Source organism: Saccostrea echinata, unplaced genomic scaffold (genome assembly GCF_033153115.1).
Source record: "Saccostrea echinata isolate AGI-Se365-2 ecotype Australia unplaced genomic scaffold, CSIRO_AGI_Sech_v1 ptg000029l, whole genome shotgun sequence".
NCBI classification, from domain to species: Eukaryota; Metazoa; Mollusca; class Bivalvia; order Ostreida; family Ostreidae; genus Saccostrea; species Saccostrea echinata.
In genome coordinates, this window is record NW_026889778.1 from 13,954,699 (window position 1) to 13,973,491 (window position 18,793).

The following is an 18,793-nucleotide window of genomic DNA, read 5'->3' on the forward strand; positions in this document are numbered from 1 at the left end:
CGGGATCGAGATACCGAGACCCATGTGGCAGTAACAACATCAACTTCTGAACTTGGACTTGGGTAATTAGAACAATTTATTGGACAAGGTAGGGACCTAATCTTTTTTCTACCCAAGACTGCCAATGTTAGTGAGCAGTGAATATCAATCATTATTTCACATTTGAGAACCTCTGGGATTGACCGCTGATTGAATCAGACAGTCATGTGATATTCAGCTGTTCAGTGACAGCTGCTATAAGCAGGATAAGCTGCATATAGACTTTTACAATATTATCTTAGGTTGTAGCTTTAATCACAAAAGTAGATCTTTGAAACAATGGTTTATTTCATCACTGTTCATTGAATGTAAAACTGAAGTAATATGCTTGACTGAATAATTCTTCATTATACACAGCTTAAGAAAATATAAATTCACCAACTGGTTTATAAAAATGATAAAATATATTGTAGGCTACTCGGAGTCGGACGCCTCCACACAATGGGGACGTTAGAGGAGGTTCGCAGGATCTGGGCCCAGGCCAATGGTGTTTGTTTTGATGTGGATTCTACTCTAGTGATGGATGAAGGACTTGATGAGCTGGCCAAATTTTGTGGGGTTGGCAAAGAGGTACAAGAATGGTAAAACAATTTAAGCAAGTTTAGACAATAAGTTGAATGATGACCTAAGAGGTACACATCACCAAATCTTTATAAATGACAAGACTATTTAACAGTTTAACCATGTAATATTTACATTTCCAATGTCTTTGTCCAAGATAAAATTTCAAATAGTAAAAATACTTTATTTCTACATAAATCTACTGGTTCATCGATAAGCATGGTGAAAAAAAAATCATGTGCGGGTGGGACAAATAGAGACAGAAGCGGGGCTTGTAGCACGTGAATTTGCAGAATCAAGAGCATGTAAATATAAGGAATAACTGTCAAATTTTTTGGTTTCATGACGATGATCAATCGATTGGCTTGCGTGATAATTTTATGCATAAACGCCTTTGGCGTTTATGCAAATTATCTCGCAAGCCAATCGATTGATCACATCATGAAACCAAAAAATTAGACAGTTATTCCTTAAATATGTTTAAATTTGTTTTTGTTTTGTTTTTTTTTTGTTTTTGTTTGTTGAATTGTTTTTTTTAAATAAATCTGTGTTAATTTTCTTTAGTTGAAACTTGTAAGCATGTGATATATAGCTTACTACATGTAATACACATGTAGCTATCTAATGTACTATTGAGAGGCAGTATTTGTGTTTGATACATTGTAATACTAGTATGATACAAATTTAGATGCCTAAATCAAATATGCAAGTGCATGCTGTTGTTAAACCAAGAGTAACAGTTTATTTGTAAACACTTTTAAACATAATGTTTAACATGTTTAATATTCAGTTCAATTTTATTTTACAGTCTTTAACATATAGAAATTATATTCTGTTTTATAAAAGAATTATTAATTGTCTAGGACCAAGAAAGCCATGGGAGGAGGCGTGTCCTTTAGAGAAGCACTCAAGGCTCGTTTGGATATCGTCAAACCTTCACGTCAAAAGCTGGAAGATTTTATTGCGCAGCATCCACCAAAGTTCTCTCCTCATATTCAGTATGATTTTTTTTCTTATATATATAATATATATTATTATGCTGAAAATATGCCAGTTTGATATCTATATGTGCTGTGATATCATATTTACGTGCAGTCATACTTTGTTACATGTATATTGCCACATGCAGTCATACCTTTTAAAATTGTTACATGTATCTCCAAATTGATGGGACCCAGAAAAAGAAAAGAAAATGTTGTTGGGACTTCCAACTTTGACATATCCATGGTATTCAAGATATCCGTGTTTAAAATACAAAAGTTCAATTGTATTTTGACAAGCTCTTCTGAAAGCCAGTCCTTTGCTTTCACTGCAAGAGTTATCTTTCTTGTCAAAGAAAATTGCTCTTGCAGAAATTTTTGTTGCAATTTCCAGGAAGAAGTACAGATTTTCAATTGCGTAAAATGTTTGGATGATTAACAACTAATACCCTGCATTTTGAAATATTGTATGAATTTTTTTTCCAGTTTTTTCATTCCTAAGTATGTTGTTTAGTTTTCTTGTGAGCACACTCTGTATATGCATATGGTTGATGCATGTACATTGTACATGTATAATTAAATATCAACATCATTTCTGTTGACAAACATCACAACTGTCTGCTGCAGTGTATGAGTTTGTTTTTTCATTGATGATTCAGTGTTAAATTTTTGTTTTAAATCTTGGAAGAAAACAACATAGACATTGCATTTCCAAATAAATAATCGATTTTAATATACATGTATTTCAATTTTTCTCAAATTGATTGGTTTTAAATTTCAGACATTACTTTTGTCAAATATTTTTTTGATAGATATGTTGACCTGTCATTTTCAACTACATGTATGTAAGAACATGTAAATATCATGGCATAAATTTAATTTAATTATACTTATTAATTGTTAATTTAATACATATTACAGGTTTGGCATACATGTATAGACTATAACTATAGTACAGTTGAACTTCGGTATCTCAAACACTGATATCACAAATACCATGGATATGTCAAAGTGATTTGGAAGTCCCAACCCTTATTCTTTAAGTATTTTACCCTGAATATCTCAAATCCTCAGATATCTCAAAGTTTTTTAGCTCACCAGAGCTGAAAGCTCAAGCGAGCTTTTCTGATCACATTTTGTCTGTAGTCCGTCTCTCTGTGTGTCTGTTCATCCGTCCGTCTGTAAACTTTTAATATTTTCGACTTCAGAACCACTGGGCCAATTTCAACCAAACTTGCCACAAAGCATCCTTGGGTGAAGGTGATTCAAGTTTTTTTCTAATGAAGGGCCACACCCTCATTCAAGGGGAGATAATTCAGAAATAGTGAAAATTTGGTGGCATATTTTAAAAATCTTCTCAAGAACCACTGGCCCAAAAAACACCGGTTAGAACGGTACATTCGGGGTGGCGGCAATGCGTGACTCGGGGTGGCGGCACTGAGGCGAGGAAAACATCAACACGGTGAGTAAATCTGAATTTTTTTCATATGTTTAGACGTGTTAGATCAGAAAATTGTATTCTACGGAAGAGAGCAAATATCAACCTACCTCTGACCGTTTAAAGCAGCCTAAAAGAGTGCTCAGTTTTCTCAAGCACTCCTCCTCACTTTTCGGGGTATCAACGTTTTCGACTTTTGACACAATATTCTGTTTCAAATTCGACCTCAGAATGGTTTTTTCCTTATAATCTTTAACAGTGATAAAGTAATACGATAGAATAAACTTCTATCCTACTTTGTAAGTCAATATATTTACTAATTAAGCCAATTTTGCCTTCAAACTCGATGCGACGCTCGGGGTGGCGGTTTCTGTGTCTTGCGGGGTGGCAGCATGTCTGAGAAATAGGGATTATTTTTTCATGCAGCGTTCTCCTGGCCCCCTTTCGAGACAAAAAAAGATTCAGATCTCTTAGAAGAATTAAGATTATGTCATGGTACGATGTTATTTCGCTATAAAAGTGGCTATGTCAAACTTTAAGAACCATATTTTTTTTATAATCTAAAGACCAGAATGAACAAGGAATGGGCACTATATAATGATAGTAGTGCGTTGCTAATATTGGTATTACTTTATACTAGGGATGTCAACGAGTACCCGGTTAACCGGGTACTCGATCGAACGTCCGAGGATCGAATACTAAAAATGGTACTCGGTTACTCGGAAGTATATTTTTTTCTTATTTCAAAGTACATATTTTTATCAAAAACTTATCAAAAAATTACTTAAATATTCATATGGTAATTAGCGTGTCGTCATCTACACCTGTAAAACACCTGTTATCGCCTGTGGCTGTGTATATACAGTAATTAGTGACCAATCATCTGGTACACAGCAGTTCTCACCTATTGTGGTCCTTAATTTTTGGATGGCTTCAATGATTGTTTTCAGTAAACATCGTTTAAGTATAGTCTATTATAGCCAAATCGTTTTTAAATTATTTCATTAATATATGGTAGCGAAATCGGACATGCATAGAAATACCGCTACCCACTTCAAAAGTGAAGAAATATTTAGATATAACTAAAGATTTTTAAAAAATTGAAAGTCAGTTTGCGTAGTGGGTTTAGTGGGAAACAACCAAATTATGAAATAATTAGATTAGCGATCCCAACATGCCCAACAACGTCTTTCTCCTTCTCTTTCGTTTGTCTAACATCACAAAACTGCCTTTAGAACAGATTGTCCTTTTGCGTTGATGAAATAGGTCCTAAACAAGAACTGTAAACCATTTTTATTTTTTTTATGTATTAATTGTGTCTTTTGAGTTTATTTGATAAATAAATTTGGTACCAAAAAATCATTTCCCTTTGACTCATTTGTTTATATACATTTATAAACGTGATAAAACAGCTTTGGGATTTAACAGAGCTTTACCGGGCTCAAGAAAATTAACATATTGTCTTGTATTTTCATTTTTACCGAGTACCCGGGTACTCGATCGGAAAGACGTCCGAGTAACCGATTATCAAAAATTGACCGATTTGACATCCCTACTTTATACAGTTCCTACATTTAAGCTTTGAACAGAAGTCCAAGTTAAGCAGAATAATCAAGATAATTACAATCAATGTTTATATACATTTATATAAATCCTTGTTGTTGTCACCACAATAAAAAAAAAAAACCTACTGAATGACTGTTGTTAAATTATTAATTGTGATAATCTGCTTAGTCGGGACATATGTTCAAAGCCGAAAGATAGGAGTTTTAAAAAGTAACAAAATAATTATATTTTGGGTTTGCCCATTTTCTGATCTGCGGTATTCCTGTATACATCATTTTCCAGGCAGGTTCGTACTAAACTAAAATTGTCGTTTTATGTGTATCACAGGTCAGGGATAAAATTATATATATTTTTTGAAAATTCTTATAAAGAAAAAGACAGGGGGTTTCATGGAAAAAGTTGACACCCACATTATAATTATTTTGTTTTGTATTACCAATATTAGCAACACACTACTATCATTATTTAGTGCCCATTCCTTGTTCATTCCGGTCTTTAAATTATAAAAAATATATATACTTCTTAAAGTTTGACATAGCCACCTTTATAGCGAAATAACATCGTACCATTACATAATCTTGATTCTTCTAAGAGATCTGAATCTTTTTTTGTCTCGAAAGGGGGCCAGGAGAACGCTGCATGAAAAAATAATCCCTATTTCTCAGACATGCTGCCACCCCGCAAGACACAGAAACCGCCACCCCGAGCGTCGCATCGAGTTTGAAGGCAAAATTGGCTTAATTAGTAAATATATTGACTTACAAAGTAGGATAGAAGTTTATTCTATCGTATTACTTTATTACTGTTTAAGATAGAAGGAAAAACCCCTTCTGAGGTCAATTTTGAAACAGAATATTGTGTCAAAAACCGAAAATGTTGATACCCCGAAAAGTGAGGAGGAGTGTTTGAGAAAACTGAGCACTCTTATAGGCTGCTTTAAACGGTCAGAGGTAGGTTGATATTTGCTCTCTTCCGTAGAATACAATTTCTGATTTAACACGTCTAAACATATGAAAAAAATTCAGATTTACTCACCGTATTGATGTTTTCCTCGCCTCGGTGCCACCACCCCGAGTCACGCATTGCCGCCACCCCGAATGTACCGTTCTACCCGGTGAAAAAAGTTGAAACTTATTGGAAACCTTTGTTATATAGTGTAGATTCACATTTGTTCAAATCATGACCCCAGGGGGTAGGATGGGGTCACAATGGAGGATCAAAGTTTTACATAGAAATATATAGGAAAAAAATCTTTTAAAGTCTTCTTCTCAAGAAAAGCAAAGCCTTGTTTAGTCATATTGATATGTAAGCATCCTCAGGTACAGTGTAGTATAGATTCAAATTTGCTCAAATCATGACCCCTGGTCAAAGTTTTACATAGAAATATATAGGAAAAAACTTTAAAAATCTTCTTCTCAAGAACAGCAAAGCCATGTCTTGTTATATTGATATGGAAGCATTCTCAGGTATTGTAGATTCAAGTTTGTTCAAATCTTGACCCCTGGGGGTGGGGTGGGGTGGGGTCAAAATGGGGGATCAAAGTTTTACATAGAAATATATAGGAAAAAACTTTAAAAATCTTCTTCTCAAGAACAGCAAAGCCATGTCTTGTTATATTGATATGGAAGCATTCTCAGGTATTGTAGATTCAAGTTTGTTCAAATCTTGACCCCTGGGGGTGGGGTGGGGTGGGGTCAAAATGGGGGATCAAAGTTTTACATAGGAATATAAAGGAAAAAATCTTTGTCTCAAGAACAGCAAAGCCGTGTTTAGTCATATTGATATGGAAGCATCTTTGGGTAGTGTAGATCAAAGTTTGTTCAAATGATTACCCCTGGGGGTAGGGAGGGGCCACAATGGGGTATCAAATTTTTAAAAAGAAATACATAGGAAAAAATCTTAAAAAATCTTCTGCTCAAGAACAGCAAAGCCATTTGTTACATTGATATGGAAGCATCCTCAGGTAGATTAAAATTCAACCCCCCCCCCCCCGTAAACTTTTCAGTACTGAATTGATTTGTGCTTTTTCCTAGCCATTGTGCTCAGGTGAGCGATGTGACCCATGGCCCTTTTGTTCTTGGTCCTATTTAGTTCAAGATTATGAGGTTTGACTGTATACACATTTAGATACAGCACAAACCCCATTTGCTTTATATTCTTAGAAATTCCTCAGCGAGCTGTTTTGTCTTTTATCACATGCAATGATATTAGTACAAATCTCTTTTCTGCTTGAACTTTTAGTAAGGTGTGATATTCTTGGCCGTACATAATTAGCGTCTCTCAAATAGTGACCTAGATTCTAATTGGTTGCCGGATTAGCTCATCAATACTGAAATTTACACAGCTTTACATTCACGTATGAAATACAAATGGGATAAAAATGAGTCAGAGTCAACGAGTGACGTAAGGAACCAATTACATCGTTTCTTACAGTAAAGAGGTGTGGCTTATGTCATCTCATCGTTTGTTAACAACAATCTTACGTTGCTAATGTTATGAATTTCTTAACCAATGAGAATCTAGGTCACCATTTGAGAGATTGCTAATTATGTATTGCTGAGAATGTCACGCCTTACTGAAAGTTTAAGCAGAAAAGAGATTTGTACTATCATCCCTTAAACTCACTATTGACTCAGAGTTACTTACAAAAAATGTAATTATGTACTAATCTTAATTGACTAGTAAATTTCACTTGACCCATATCCTTCATTTAGTAAATTAATTAATACGTTGTGTTAATTATTTTATAGGGAATTAATCTCTGAGCTACACAGCAGGAATAGGAAGGTGTATTTAGTGTCAGGAGGTTTCCAGAGCATTATTTTACCAGCCGCCAAAAGACTTAACATTCCAGTACAGAATGTCTTCGCTAACAGACTGAAGTTTTACTTTAACGGTAATGTCAGATACCTCCCAGCTTGTGGAATGTCATTCATGTTCGATCAGATTTTAGACAATTTTTTCAAAAAATTAAATATTGAAGTTTTTTATTAGCTGACCTCAACAAAGTTGGGGGAGCTTCTGTAATACCCTTGGCATCAGTGTCAGCGTCGCAGGTTCAAGTTTTGGAAGCAGATTTCTTTTCAAGTACTTTGATGCCCAATATTGATCAGAGATGCATGGACAATGCTTCTAGTATGTTTCATTGTAGCAGTCAGGTTTTAGATGCTGCATTTTCAGCCAAAGAATGACCAGATAAATGTTTCTGAAGTAACTATAACACTGTAGAGGGCTAGCCCTATATTGACTAAACCTGCAGGGATGATACGTCTGAGAATGCACACTACCAGACTTTCTTTGGATGCTGAATTTGACCTACATTTTCCAGATGAGTGACCAGGTTAAAGTTTTTGGAGCAGGTTCATTCTAAAGGAATAGTTATTATAAGCCCTTTGCTGACCAACGTTGCATTGATGATACATTTATTGATGCACACTACTCACACTCTAATACAGGCACCTGAGAATGCCGATGCAACTGGGACGACAGACAGCAAAGTTGTTTTTCGCTATCACAGAGGCCTGATTTTTATCATATTTTTTACTATTTACAACATCCTTTACTAAAATATGGTGCTTTCTCATTTTGAGCATACCATAAACTATTTTTCTGCAGAATATAAAACTCTCATTTTTTATTAAAACAAAATAAGAAGAGAATAAAGTTTAATTTCAATCCTCGTTCAAGAAAATTTGGTAAAACTGAGCCTATATCATTAAGACTGCTACTCCACAGTCACATTACCTGTTCTATATAATAATTTATGGCTCTTTACAACATACCTGCAAAATGTGGATAGTCTTTGTTGTTTAACAAGTGTGCTGCGAGGGCTTGATTTTTGTGGGTCAAGATCTTTTGGCTGTCATGAACAGCAGATGGATGTTTGCAAGGCAAACAATGATGACAGATGATGGCAATCGCTAACAACTTTTTAATTAAGTTTTTGATGTTCCCATCACCAAAATGTTGATTTCTACTTAGCAACCATATATATTTTGAATCACTTGAAGGATACTAGTCTTATAGCTTGGAACATTTAAATATTTAACAAGAGGCCCATCACTTACCTGAGATACACTGGCCACGATGTCCTCCAGCCCCCCCCCCCCCCCCCTATTTATTCCCATGTAAAACTTTGATAACTTGTTGTTGCCCCACACTATCCCCAGGGGTCATGAATTGAACAAATGTAATCTACACTACATAAGGGTGCTTCCATATAAATGTGAGTAATCATGGCTTTGCTGTTCATGAGTAGTATGTTTAAAAGAAATTTTCCTATATATAATCGTATGTAAAATTTTGACCTGCATGAGATGAGTTAATAAGTAAAAGATTTTGTACATGTAGCAGGTTCATCCCAGTTTGATTTTAAGCCCTAAACTTGTATTTATGATACTTATGTAGGGATGTACACTAGCCTACTTACAATGGATGCTGGATCTGACCTACACTCGGGATGAGTAATCAGGTTAAAATTTTGCTAGATCTGACCTGCATTTGCTGGATGGGTGATCATGCAGTTTCGAGTTTTTAGAATAAGTGCATTCCCAAGTAACTGCAAGCCCTACGTGGATCAAATTTGTATAAATCTTGCATCTAGGGATGCACACTACTAGATTATTAGTTTAGTGTGAAACTTTGGCTTACTTAGAGATAAAATTCGTTGAGGTGAGCTCTGTTATCTCCTATTTTTAATTATTACATGTTGTACATGCTTGTCCTCTGAAATGGTATCTAGAAGGTATAAAAATGTTATTTTTTGATCCAAATGAGGGATCAGAAGAAATGAAGAAAAGACTAATTCAAATAAAATGATGATTAAAAGGGCAAAAGAAAGAAAAGAGTATTAAAAAAAAACCTGTATTGAATGTGAGAATTGCATCTATTAGGGTTCCGCAATGATTACACTGTATGTTTGTCCATCTATTCTGTCCATTTACAAATTTCTAGTTTTTTCCCTAATAACATCATTGACTGGTCAGTTCTCTCCTTATACTTTATTACATCTTTATGGAATATACATTAAAATTTATACTTACAGGTGACTATGCCGGTTTTGATGAGAGTCAGCCCACTTCTTCCTCCGGGGGTAAGGCTGTGGTGGCCGGTATCATAAAGAATGAGTATCAATGCCAGACCTTAGTGGTGGTGGGGGACGGAGCCACTGACATGGAGGCGGTTCCTCCAGCAGTAAGTATAGACACCAGTAGACACACGTAATGACTATAACTTTTACGCAGTAAGTGTAGACACCAATTATGACTATAATTTTCATGCATTACATGTAAGTGTATTCACCCATAGTGACTTTAACTTTTATGCGGTAAGTAAAGATTTACTGGAGTATTGACATTCCATCTGAGTACACTCCACAAAGGGAAGAAGAAGTGTTACATGTGATTATTAAATCAATATTAAAAAAAAAATTACAAAATGAACTGATGTGAAACAATGAAACATGAAAAAACAAAGTAAAATCACACACATGCATGTAACTCCTAAATTACATGTACATATATGCACATGATTACGCGTGATCTTACTATGTTGTGAGGCTCAATTTTTCAATTTGAAGCTAGAATCCAGATATTTCTTTAAAGTCCTCTCCATTTTCAGTACTTATTAGTTATAAAATCTATTATGATCATCCAAAAAAAAAAGAAAAAAGAAACTTTGACGAATTAGTTGGATATCAGCCTTTAATTCTTAATAATGATATAATAGATTTGATGTCAATAAAAACAAAAACACAAGTTTAGCTTTGCGAAATTTTCCTTTCTCAGTCTTTCCATCATAAAGCTTAAAATAGACCCAGACGCAAGTTTGCTCACAAAAACACTGATGCATTTAGAAATAAACAAGGTCAATCAAGTTTGATTTATGATTACTCTAAAGAAGCACATTTTTAACGAGTAATCAAGTAAATAAAAAATATTTAGTTGATACAGGTACAGTGTATTCGGTATGACCGAACAATAATCAAGTCCTCAAAACTTGTTGACATTCCTAATATTTATTTATACCTGTCAAATATGTTTAGATAATCCGGATGATTCATTAATCTGGACAATTTGCTTTAGACCACAAGGATCTGAGGTAATGAGACCTGACTGTATATGAATTCATTATAAACCTTCATTATAAGTAGATTAAGATTTCCTAGAAGAATCACTATAAATTTCTGGTTTGCAGTAATTTACATGTATGGGGCATGAAAATGTCATGCATTCCAGGAAATAAGTTGTAAACCTCAATTATGGAGGAATTTTACTCAAACACATAAAATGTCACTTTTCATTTGACAGGATGCTTTTATTGGTTATGGAGGCAATGTGGTCAGAGATTCTGTGAAAGAAAAGGCCGCTTGGTTTGTGACAGATTTTAGAGAGCTTATTCAAGCACTGGACAGTTGAAGCATGTAAATTTTAGGCATATTACTTAAAAAAAAACTGTCTGTGACATGTATAGATAAATATATGTATTATAAAAGGTACAGGTATGTAAAAATAACTTTAAAGCAAAGATTCAAACAGATTAGAGGATAGCATAATATTGATAAATTAAGTTGATGTGATTTTATCTGTACATTTACAAGAGCATTTAACAAGGGAAACATTTCTCAATTTAACAGTTTCATCAGTTTAAATTGAGGATTCTTTGTCAGTATTATTTTTTTTTTTGATAAGCTCTGTATCATATACATTTGTGAAGCTTTAAAATATTCATAGGGCATGAAAATAATAACTGTTGCTGGTTTGGGTTTTTGCAATGTGTTCTTCAAGCTTTAAAAATCTGTTCATTACTAATTTAACTCTTCTTAGTTTTTTTTTTTTTTTTTTTTTTTTTTTTTTGTAACAACTTTAAATGAGGTACACTCTGAAAGTAAGGATTTTTTAACATACCCATATGCATGTATATGGTCTTTAGTGAACACTATTATGTACATTTATTGACTGGTTTCGAGGGCAATGCATGCAATTTATCAGACCCATAATCCAAACTGTTTGCCTGAGATCATTAGACCAAAGGCTTACAGTTTAGTTCGACGGGTTGACAGAATGCATTTTCCCTGAGAACAGTCAATAAATGATTTGTTTATCTTTTACTTTTTATTAATTGACATATCTTGCGCTGGCTTTCATGTTTGCGATAATTGATAAGATATAGCTGATCGCCTGATCCCGCCTACAGTTGACGTAAAAAACGTCATTGTGGTCCAATATCTCATGGACAGGGCCAATATGTTACTGAGCGGTCCAACATCAATTTTTTTGGACTGCTCAGAAATGTTAGACTTTCTTACAGTGTAGAGAAAATTTATATAGGAACAATTTTTACTTACAGTAAAAGTATTTATTGTACATGTACCATATACGGAAAGGGAAATATACATGTAGGGTAATATCAGTTATATAATGGTTGTGTATTTGAATAAATGATGGACTTTTAAGTTGAATGTATCATGTTTTATTTAAAGAGAAAAGAAACACAAAAAAGGGCTCATTACTTGCATTAGAATATAATTTTTTTTTGTCCAGACATTGATCTCTCCTTGAGAACGAGTGCGTCTGCTCTACCCACCACCATATTGGAACTAAGATCGAAATATGACCGCTATCATATGGATAATTTGCTCGGACTTTTCAGCATCTTTGAGCCCACATATTAATTATAAACCAGTGGTTGCCAATTTAACATTAAGGCCTTGGTAGTATGGTCAATATATATGTCTACGAAAACAGCTTGATGGAATCAACCCTCTATCGCAAATCCAACATGAAAGCAAAATACTGCAGGTGGTTTCATTACTTTTCATGGGGATCAAATTTTATGGATTATTTGGGAAAAAATGCAGTTTTGGTGATAGTTACATGTAAATTTGTATACAACTACATCGTCTTATTCTATCAATATTAAATTTTGTAGTTCGCTGGTCACCCTATAATTTCGTGTCAAATACGAAAACAACGAAAATTGATGTTCAACAAAAAAAAAATACGGTAATTCAACCACAGTACATGTACATTTGTATGCGGTTTTAAGAAGAAAACACAAAATCTAAAAGAATCACACAGGAATTGAATTTAATAAATAATTATGTAACAGAAATGTAAATAACAGAAACTGGATATTTGAATGAGATGAAAAAGCAACTACCTGAAATTTCTTGGAAGTGTGATTACATCTGAAGTTCGATTGATTCACAAAATAAGTTGACGACATTTACACCCCCCCCCCAACCCTTTTTAAAAAAAACTTTATAAGTACAACTGTACATTATTGTATACAAAACAATATATTATGAATGGAATATTTCACTCGATGTACTCGGTAGTCTGTATGTCGCGAGAACATCAATATTTTATATTTACAGTCGAACACAGACACGCTCCACTGGATCAAAAATAATATGGGATGTTTCCTCGTCATATGTACACTGTCCTTGGTGAACAAGTCGTTCATTCTCACACACCACAAAATACGGGGTCCGCTCCCGGCTAGACCAAGCGTTAATCCCGTCTGGGCGCCCCTTACAGCTAGGGAATCTCACCTCACACGGAATACAGTGGGCAGATTGTTTACAAATATTGCTATTGTACTCACCTGAAAATATAAAGTTGCACTTTGAATACATTTCCAAAACATTTTTTTAATTGCAATTTTTTATGAATATGATAATAATTATGTAGACTTTAGCCAACATCTCGATAGAGAGAGAGAGAGGGGGGTGGGGGTGGGGTTAGAAACTATTGCTAAAAACAATTATACTTGAAAAATTCTCTTCGTTCTGCTATTATTTGAAAAAAAAGGGATTAACAAAGTTGCAATTTTGGTAACATGCTAGGAACCCCCCCCCCCTTTTCACTTCTAATTAGCATCTCTACTTACATGGATCTTTGGGTTCCCATCTGGTCCCACATTTCACAGATAAAGCGTTATCACATTGTTTTGTTTCTGGATTCCAGAGAGTCGGGAAAGGACATTCAAACACTCCTATAACTCCTTTCGTGACCATGGAACAGTCTACGTGTTGAGCGCAACTTCCGGGATGAGGAAGTAGAGCTGTGGGCGTGTATTTACACATTTCTGTATAGGGATTGACAAGTGGTTTCTTGGTGGTTGGTTTGGGGGTAAGGGGTGTTTTCGTCGTTGCTTTCTTCTCCGTCATCGATGGCTGTTTCTTTGAACCTGCCCAATATATTATCTTAAATTGAATATTTCAAAAATAAACGGACATATCAATATGCAGGGTTATAAAATAAGTTTTTTCGTTGCTCTCTCTCTCTCTCTCTCTCTCTGTGTTTTAGGAATTTTAATATACGTCATAATGTGCAGATTTATGCATTTGAAAATATTAACACATGTACATATGTACCACACCTATTAATAACCTTGAATATAATACTTGGTTTTACTTTATAAGATATATTATATTAGTATAATTATGTTCTTAAAGTATCTCATACGTGGAATTACCAAGAAGACCGAAACATAAATTATAAGTTTGGATCAAGACTTATATTCCGCATGGTCACTGATGGAATGTTTCCAATATTCGTTGCTGTCTGCAAACCAAAATCGTCTCTTTTGTTAGCTCCGCCCACCAAATCAGTAATTGGTCGATCTCAAAGGTGGGTCGTTCCCTACATATGACTTTGACATCTGCTTATTGGGAGGGGGTGGGAGCAAATATTGATTCAAGAAAATTTAAAGGATTAAGTTAATATATCATTGAATATATTGGAAAATCAGTAATCATGGTACGATAATGTGATTTACTGAGTCGGACGTACATGTAATTAGACGTTACATGAACTCGTTTACTTGTATTTGAATTAGACCTAGGACAATTAATTAGGAAAAAAGATGGGAGGACACGATGTGTTCAGAGAACAAAAAGTTGGAAAAGTTTTAAGGTTGACACCCTCTGACAAGAGAGATAATTCTCACTAAAATATTGACTGAAAGTGTTTTTTCTTTATAGGAATGTGAAGTTAAAAGGCTAGCTATTTCTTTCAAATATTGTCTTGCAGTGCAAGGTATAGTGAAAGTATATGCACTTTAATTCTAAATTAATTCTTTTGGAAAATTGTAAGCGGTAAAGCAAAACTTTATATGAGTTAACGGAGAGATGCTGATCCTTAAAGTTAAAAAATAGTTAAAAAAATAAATGTTCGTGAGAATGATCAATATGTGCTTATTTATGCGAATGGATCGTTACATGTACGCGATCATCGATCGGCTATCAGCACACATAAAAACCAAAACGGAACTCATGTTATTTCTTGAAAAAATCTCTATACGGGGACCAAATAAATGACACACAAGAACACGATTTTCATACAAACGTGATGATTTTCTTTTAATTCTTTACGATGGTTTAAAATAATAAATCTTTCCATGATGTTTTTCCAACATTTGTTGCAAGTACTTAGAGGATGCGGGTATTTTTGATTAAATCGCTTCTAATGTGTTGACACGGTGAAAATGACAAATTTCAATTTAAATTTCAGATATTTAATTAGTGCAGAGTTCCTTTAGATTTTGCATATTAATTATATAAAAGGATAAAAAAAAAGTCGCCTTCAAAAGTAGAACTGTGCTACAATTTATATATTTATTTTAAGAAAATTTAATGAAAAAAAAACTATGCCACCAAAAATAAATAAATAATAAAACGTGATAAAACCGACGAAACTACTTACAAATATCCAGGTAGGATCCAGAAGGCACACACGCCTGCATCATGTGGTTGACCACTGTGTTGGATGGACACTTGAATTCGGCAGGTTTACCCACCACACACATCCAGAATTTACTACAGTCCGCGGGGTCAGCCCTCCACATCCCGAGATCACATTGGGAGGGGAGTCCAGACACAGCACCCAGGAAAAATAAAGCACATATTAATAATATCATTGTCAAAGGTCCCCCTTCAGTTCTCAGTAGACGTTTGGAGTGCTTGGTACTTAGTAAGAATAATTTTAATTATTAGATATGCTTTATGGCTTGATGTATCTCTTTTCCTTGCGTAGATTAGAATGAATAGAAAGGGATGGTGTTGAAGGGGTAAATGGCCGAGTCGGTTGTAGAGTAGGTAATAAATACGACCCCATTATCAAAGTCCTCCCCAGATTCCTCCAATACTTCTCGATCTTTGATCAAGTGACGGGAGACATTTGGGGAGGGTAAACATATGCACCCATGTTTACCCAGAGATACCTGTCATCTCCTCCCAGACTTCATCGATATGTATCTTTAATGTTAATAGAGAAAGAATTCTGTCTCCAAGGCTTCATGTTTGCGAGAAATTTGCTATAGTGACACCGTTAATCTTTAAACAGGACAGAGTACTGATAAACTAATGTTAAGGTTCTGTCATCTTTGATAAGGTTATATAATTCTTTTGTTTTCTGATTGAATACTCGTGTGTCCCTGTACGACACGACTACTCTTTCTGTCTCTCTGTGTGAAAGCAATGTTCACAAACTGACAAATTGAATTATACATTGTATTATACATTAATAATTTAATTTTAGTTGTAACACGTCATTTGATTGGATAAAAGATTTCGTTTATATTGTATAACACTAGTTGAAATCCCGCGCAAGCGCGGGTAATTGAATTTATACCACTACCGACAGAAAATACATTGTAGTTTCTACTGACAGCCTACAGGCTTATAGCAGGAAGTAATACGCTGTTCAAAATCCCGCATGTGCGCCCCCCCCCCCCTTTTGTAAAAGCCTGAAAAAATAACAATTTCATTAAATAATGTTTATTGTGAAACCTGTTATACTATCTTATTTCATTTCCGCCAAGGATAAAAGCAGCGAATATGCACATTTTACTGATAGTTTTTTTTTTTTGAAGGGGGGGGGTGTAAAAATTCACAGGTACTCGGGTCTTGGTTTATGAATATGTATGTACCTTTTTGATATGTAAAAAATGTACTTTTAAATACCTTTTTTACATATCAATAAGGTACATACATATATATAAACCAAGACGCAAGTACCTTTGTAAAAATTAGCTTTTTACGCCCTATGAATAGGCCGAGTATTTGACACAAAAGACTGTATACAGAAAAAAAAAACTGAAATGTATCGATTAAAGCACAAAATTTTACAGCTTTAATTGTATTTGAGCAATATCTTATTCATAAATTTCTCTTTTCATGTACATTGTAAGCAATTTTATTACGAAGTAGAAATTGTACTTCGGGTTCGTTGCCACGATGCTCTCACAGTGATGAATATACTACACATTTTACCAATAAATTTATTAGGAAAACCTACTACATGTACATATATCTAATAGTCTTTCGATATATAAATATATTCACAACTTATAGTGTTATCAATGATTTACCATTATTTCAATGACCATTTACACAATGACATCAGCTTTTTTATGTTCCTGCAGCAATAATCGTCTCGTTTTTCTTTTTAACATCGGGCTCGATGCTATATGATGTTCTAGAAGCTTCCGTCAATATTAAGATCGGTGAATGACAAAAATAATTTGCACATTTCCCTTTTTAATCGGTTATCACAACTTATTTCTTTTATGTCATTTAAATCAAGTTTTGATTGAATAATTCAGTGATGACGTTTTATGAAATAAGTAAAAGATTGATTGTTGTCAGTTTCATTGAAAATTGCCAGAAACTTAGATCCGCCAACCGGAAACGCCACCGTACTCATGTTTTTGCTATTTCATGGCTTTTTATAGAAAATAAAAGTAGACTTTTAATTTAATGCACGATACTTACAATGCCAGTGAAATCTAAATATAGTTTACGGACATCATATTGTATCTAGTGTATTCTTAGAGGAGTAAGTAAAAACTCTGGTACATCGGTTTCGGAGTTTATTTGCAAAATTTATAGATTTATAAGTATCTATTAGATAAGTTGCCTACGTCACAATGAGTTACGTCAAAATAGATATAAGATTAGACTGGTCATTGCTTCTCACAATTAATTATTTTCACTAAAATATAGTGAAAATCAACCAATCAAACACAGTGTTAGAATATTGGTGACCCACACGTCATCAGCGTACTCAAATACTAGTACTTGCTAATTCACAGTTTTCATTTAGAAAAGCATCTTCGCAAGCCAAGGGTTTCCGATCCGAAATCTCGAGTAGATTTCGGATCGGAAACCCTTGGCTAGCTAAGATGTTAGAAAAGAATTAATGACTTTTACTGAATTAAATTTAATTTTACTGGAGTAATAATATTCAATGACCATAGTAATAATTTTACTGCAGTAAAAATATTTTTTTGTGGAGTTAATTAATTGTGAGTAGTGTGGCCAACAGTGAACGCAAGCATCGTGCACATGTATATAAATTTAAATATATACGTAACGTACAGTTCCAATAGCACTAGAAGGTTTAAGATATAGATACATGTATATTGGAAAAAGAGTGTGATTTCGATACTTCAGAAAAAGTAAATAAATAAATATAAAAATGATAAAACGCGCCCAATGCGAGTAAATTTTTAATAATTACAAGACTTTTAGGAGTTTAAATTGAATCAAGAATGGTCACGTTTCGGGAAACGTTTTATTTCATAAAACATAAAGACAACCAGAAATACATTTATTAAAAGGAAGAGAGAACGTATTGTATGCAAAATTTGTATTTAATGAATTCACAAACACTATCAAGCTAGCATTTGTCAAGTATGAGACTAGAATGACGAGATAAATTTGCGAGTCAGCGGTGAAATATTTCAAACTTGAAAACAAATTTCTTTTGAAGGTGTTTGTTATCAAAACCGATGACAGTTTCTCTGCTTAAGTAATCAGACTTCTCGGCCAACACATCAAACAAGTCACCAAAACCGGATATAGATAAACGGAGAGAGGGCGCTGTCCTTTGCACGTCGTTACGTTGTTGGAAACGATATCCCGGCATTTTACCAACATGGTGGTTATCATCAGGAAGCAATTTCAGTTAAGGGGGGGGGGGGGGCTAAATTTCAGTTTGAGTAACTACCAAACAAAAATCCTTGACAAGCAATAAAAGAGACATTACACATTGTACAAGTAATTACTGAGGAGGCACCTTACTACAGTAAGCAAATTCTTTGGGGGAGCTAGGCATGCACCATGCACCTCCCCCGTGCCCCCCCCCCCCCCCCCCACACACACACACATTACAGGCCTGCTTGTAGTAAAAAAAAACTTAAT

At 34.4% G+C, this 18,793-nt stretch overlaps 2 protein-coding genes across 3 annotated transcripts; one reads left to right on the top strand and one right to left on the bottom strand.

The window, feature by feature from the left end:
• The first annotated feature begins 18 nt into the window (after positions 1–18).
• LOC133195628 (phosphoserine phosphatase-like) lies at positions 19–12,037 on the top strand. 2 transcript variants are annotated; one of them, XM_061331517.1, is made up of 6 exons: positions 19–88; positions 453–620; positions 1,464–1,598; positions 7,335–7,480; positions 9,629–9,777; positions 10,893–12,037. In XM_061331517.1, exons 2-6 carry the CDS (start codon positions 481–483, stop codon positions 10,998–11,000), a joined length of 678 nt encoding a protein of 225 aa, XP_061187501.1. In that variant the 5' UTR covers positions 19–88; positions 453–480; the 3' UTR covers positions 11,001–12,037. The 2 variants fall into 2 exon arrangements, with proteins under 2 accessions (XP_061187501.1, XP_061187502.1); XM_061331518.1 differs by lacking the exon at positions 19–88 and having other exon boundaries at positions 470–609.
• A 918-nt stretch (positions 12,038–12,955) lies between these two features.
• On the bottom strand, positions 12,956–15,507 carry LOC133195006 (uncharacterized). The gene is made up of 3 exons (XM_061330895.1): positions 15,294–15,507; positions 13,477–13,776; positions 12,956–13,191 (listed from the first exon to the last, which is right to left on the bottom strand). Exons 1-3 carry the CDS (start codon positions 15,505–15,507, stop codon positions 12,956–12,958), a joined length of 750 nt encoding a protein of 249 aa, XP_061186879.1.
• Between the last annotated feature and the right edge of the window lie 3,286 nt (positions 15,508–18,793).

Bases quoted from the DNA above. Each gene is read 5' to 3' on its own strand.
- LOC133195628 (XM_061331517.1), top strand. From the start codon at position 481: ATGGGGACGTTAGAGGAGGTTCGCAGGATCTGGGCCCAGGCCAATGGT. The intron at 1,599-7,334 runs GTATGATTTTTT...ATTATTTTATAG, and splicing joins AAGTTCTCTCCTCATATTCA to GGAATTAATCTCTGAGCTAC. The intron at 7,481-9,628 runs GTAATGTCAGAT...TTATACTTACAG, and splicing joins ACTGAAGTTTTACTTTAACG to GTGACTATGCCGGTTTTGAT.
- LOC133195006 (XM_061330895.1), bottom strand. From the start codon at position 15,507: ATGATATTATTAATATGTGCTTTATTTTTCCTGGGTGCTGTGTCTGGA. The intron at 13,777-15,293 runs GTAAGTAGTTTC...TATATTGGGCAG, and splicing joins TGGATCCTACCTGGATATTT to GTTCAAAGAAACAGCCATCG. The intron at 13,192-13,476 runs GTAAGTAGAGAT...TTATATTTTCAG, and splicing joins ATGGGAACCCAAAGATCCAT to GTGAGTACAATAGCAATATT.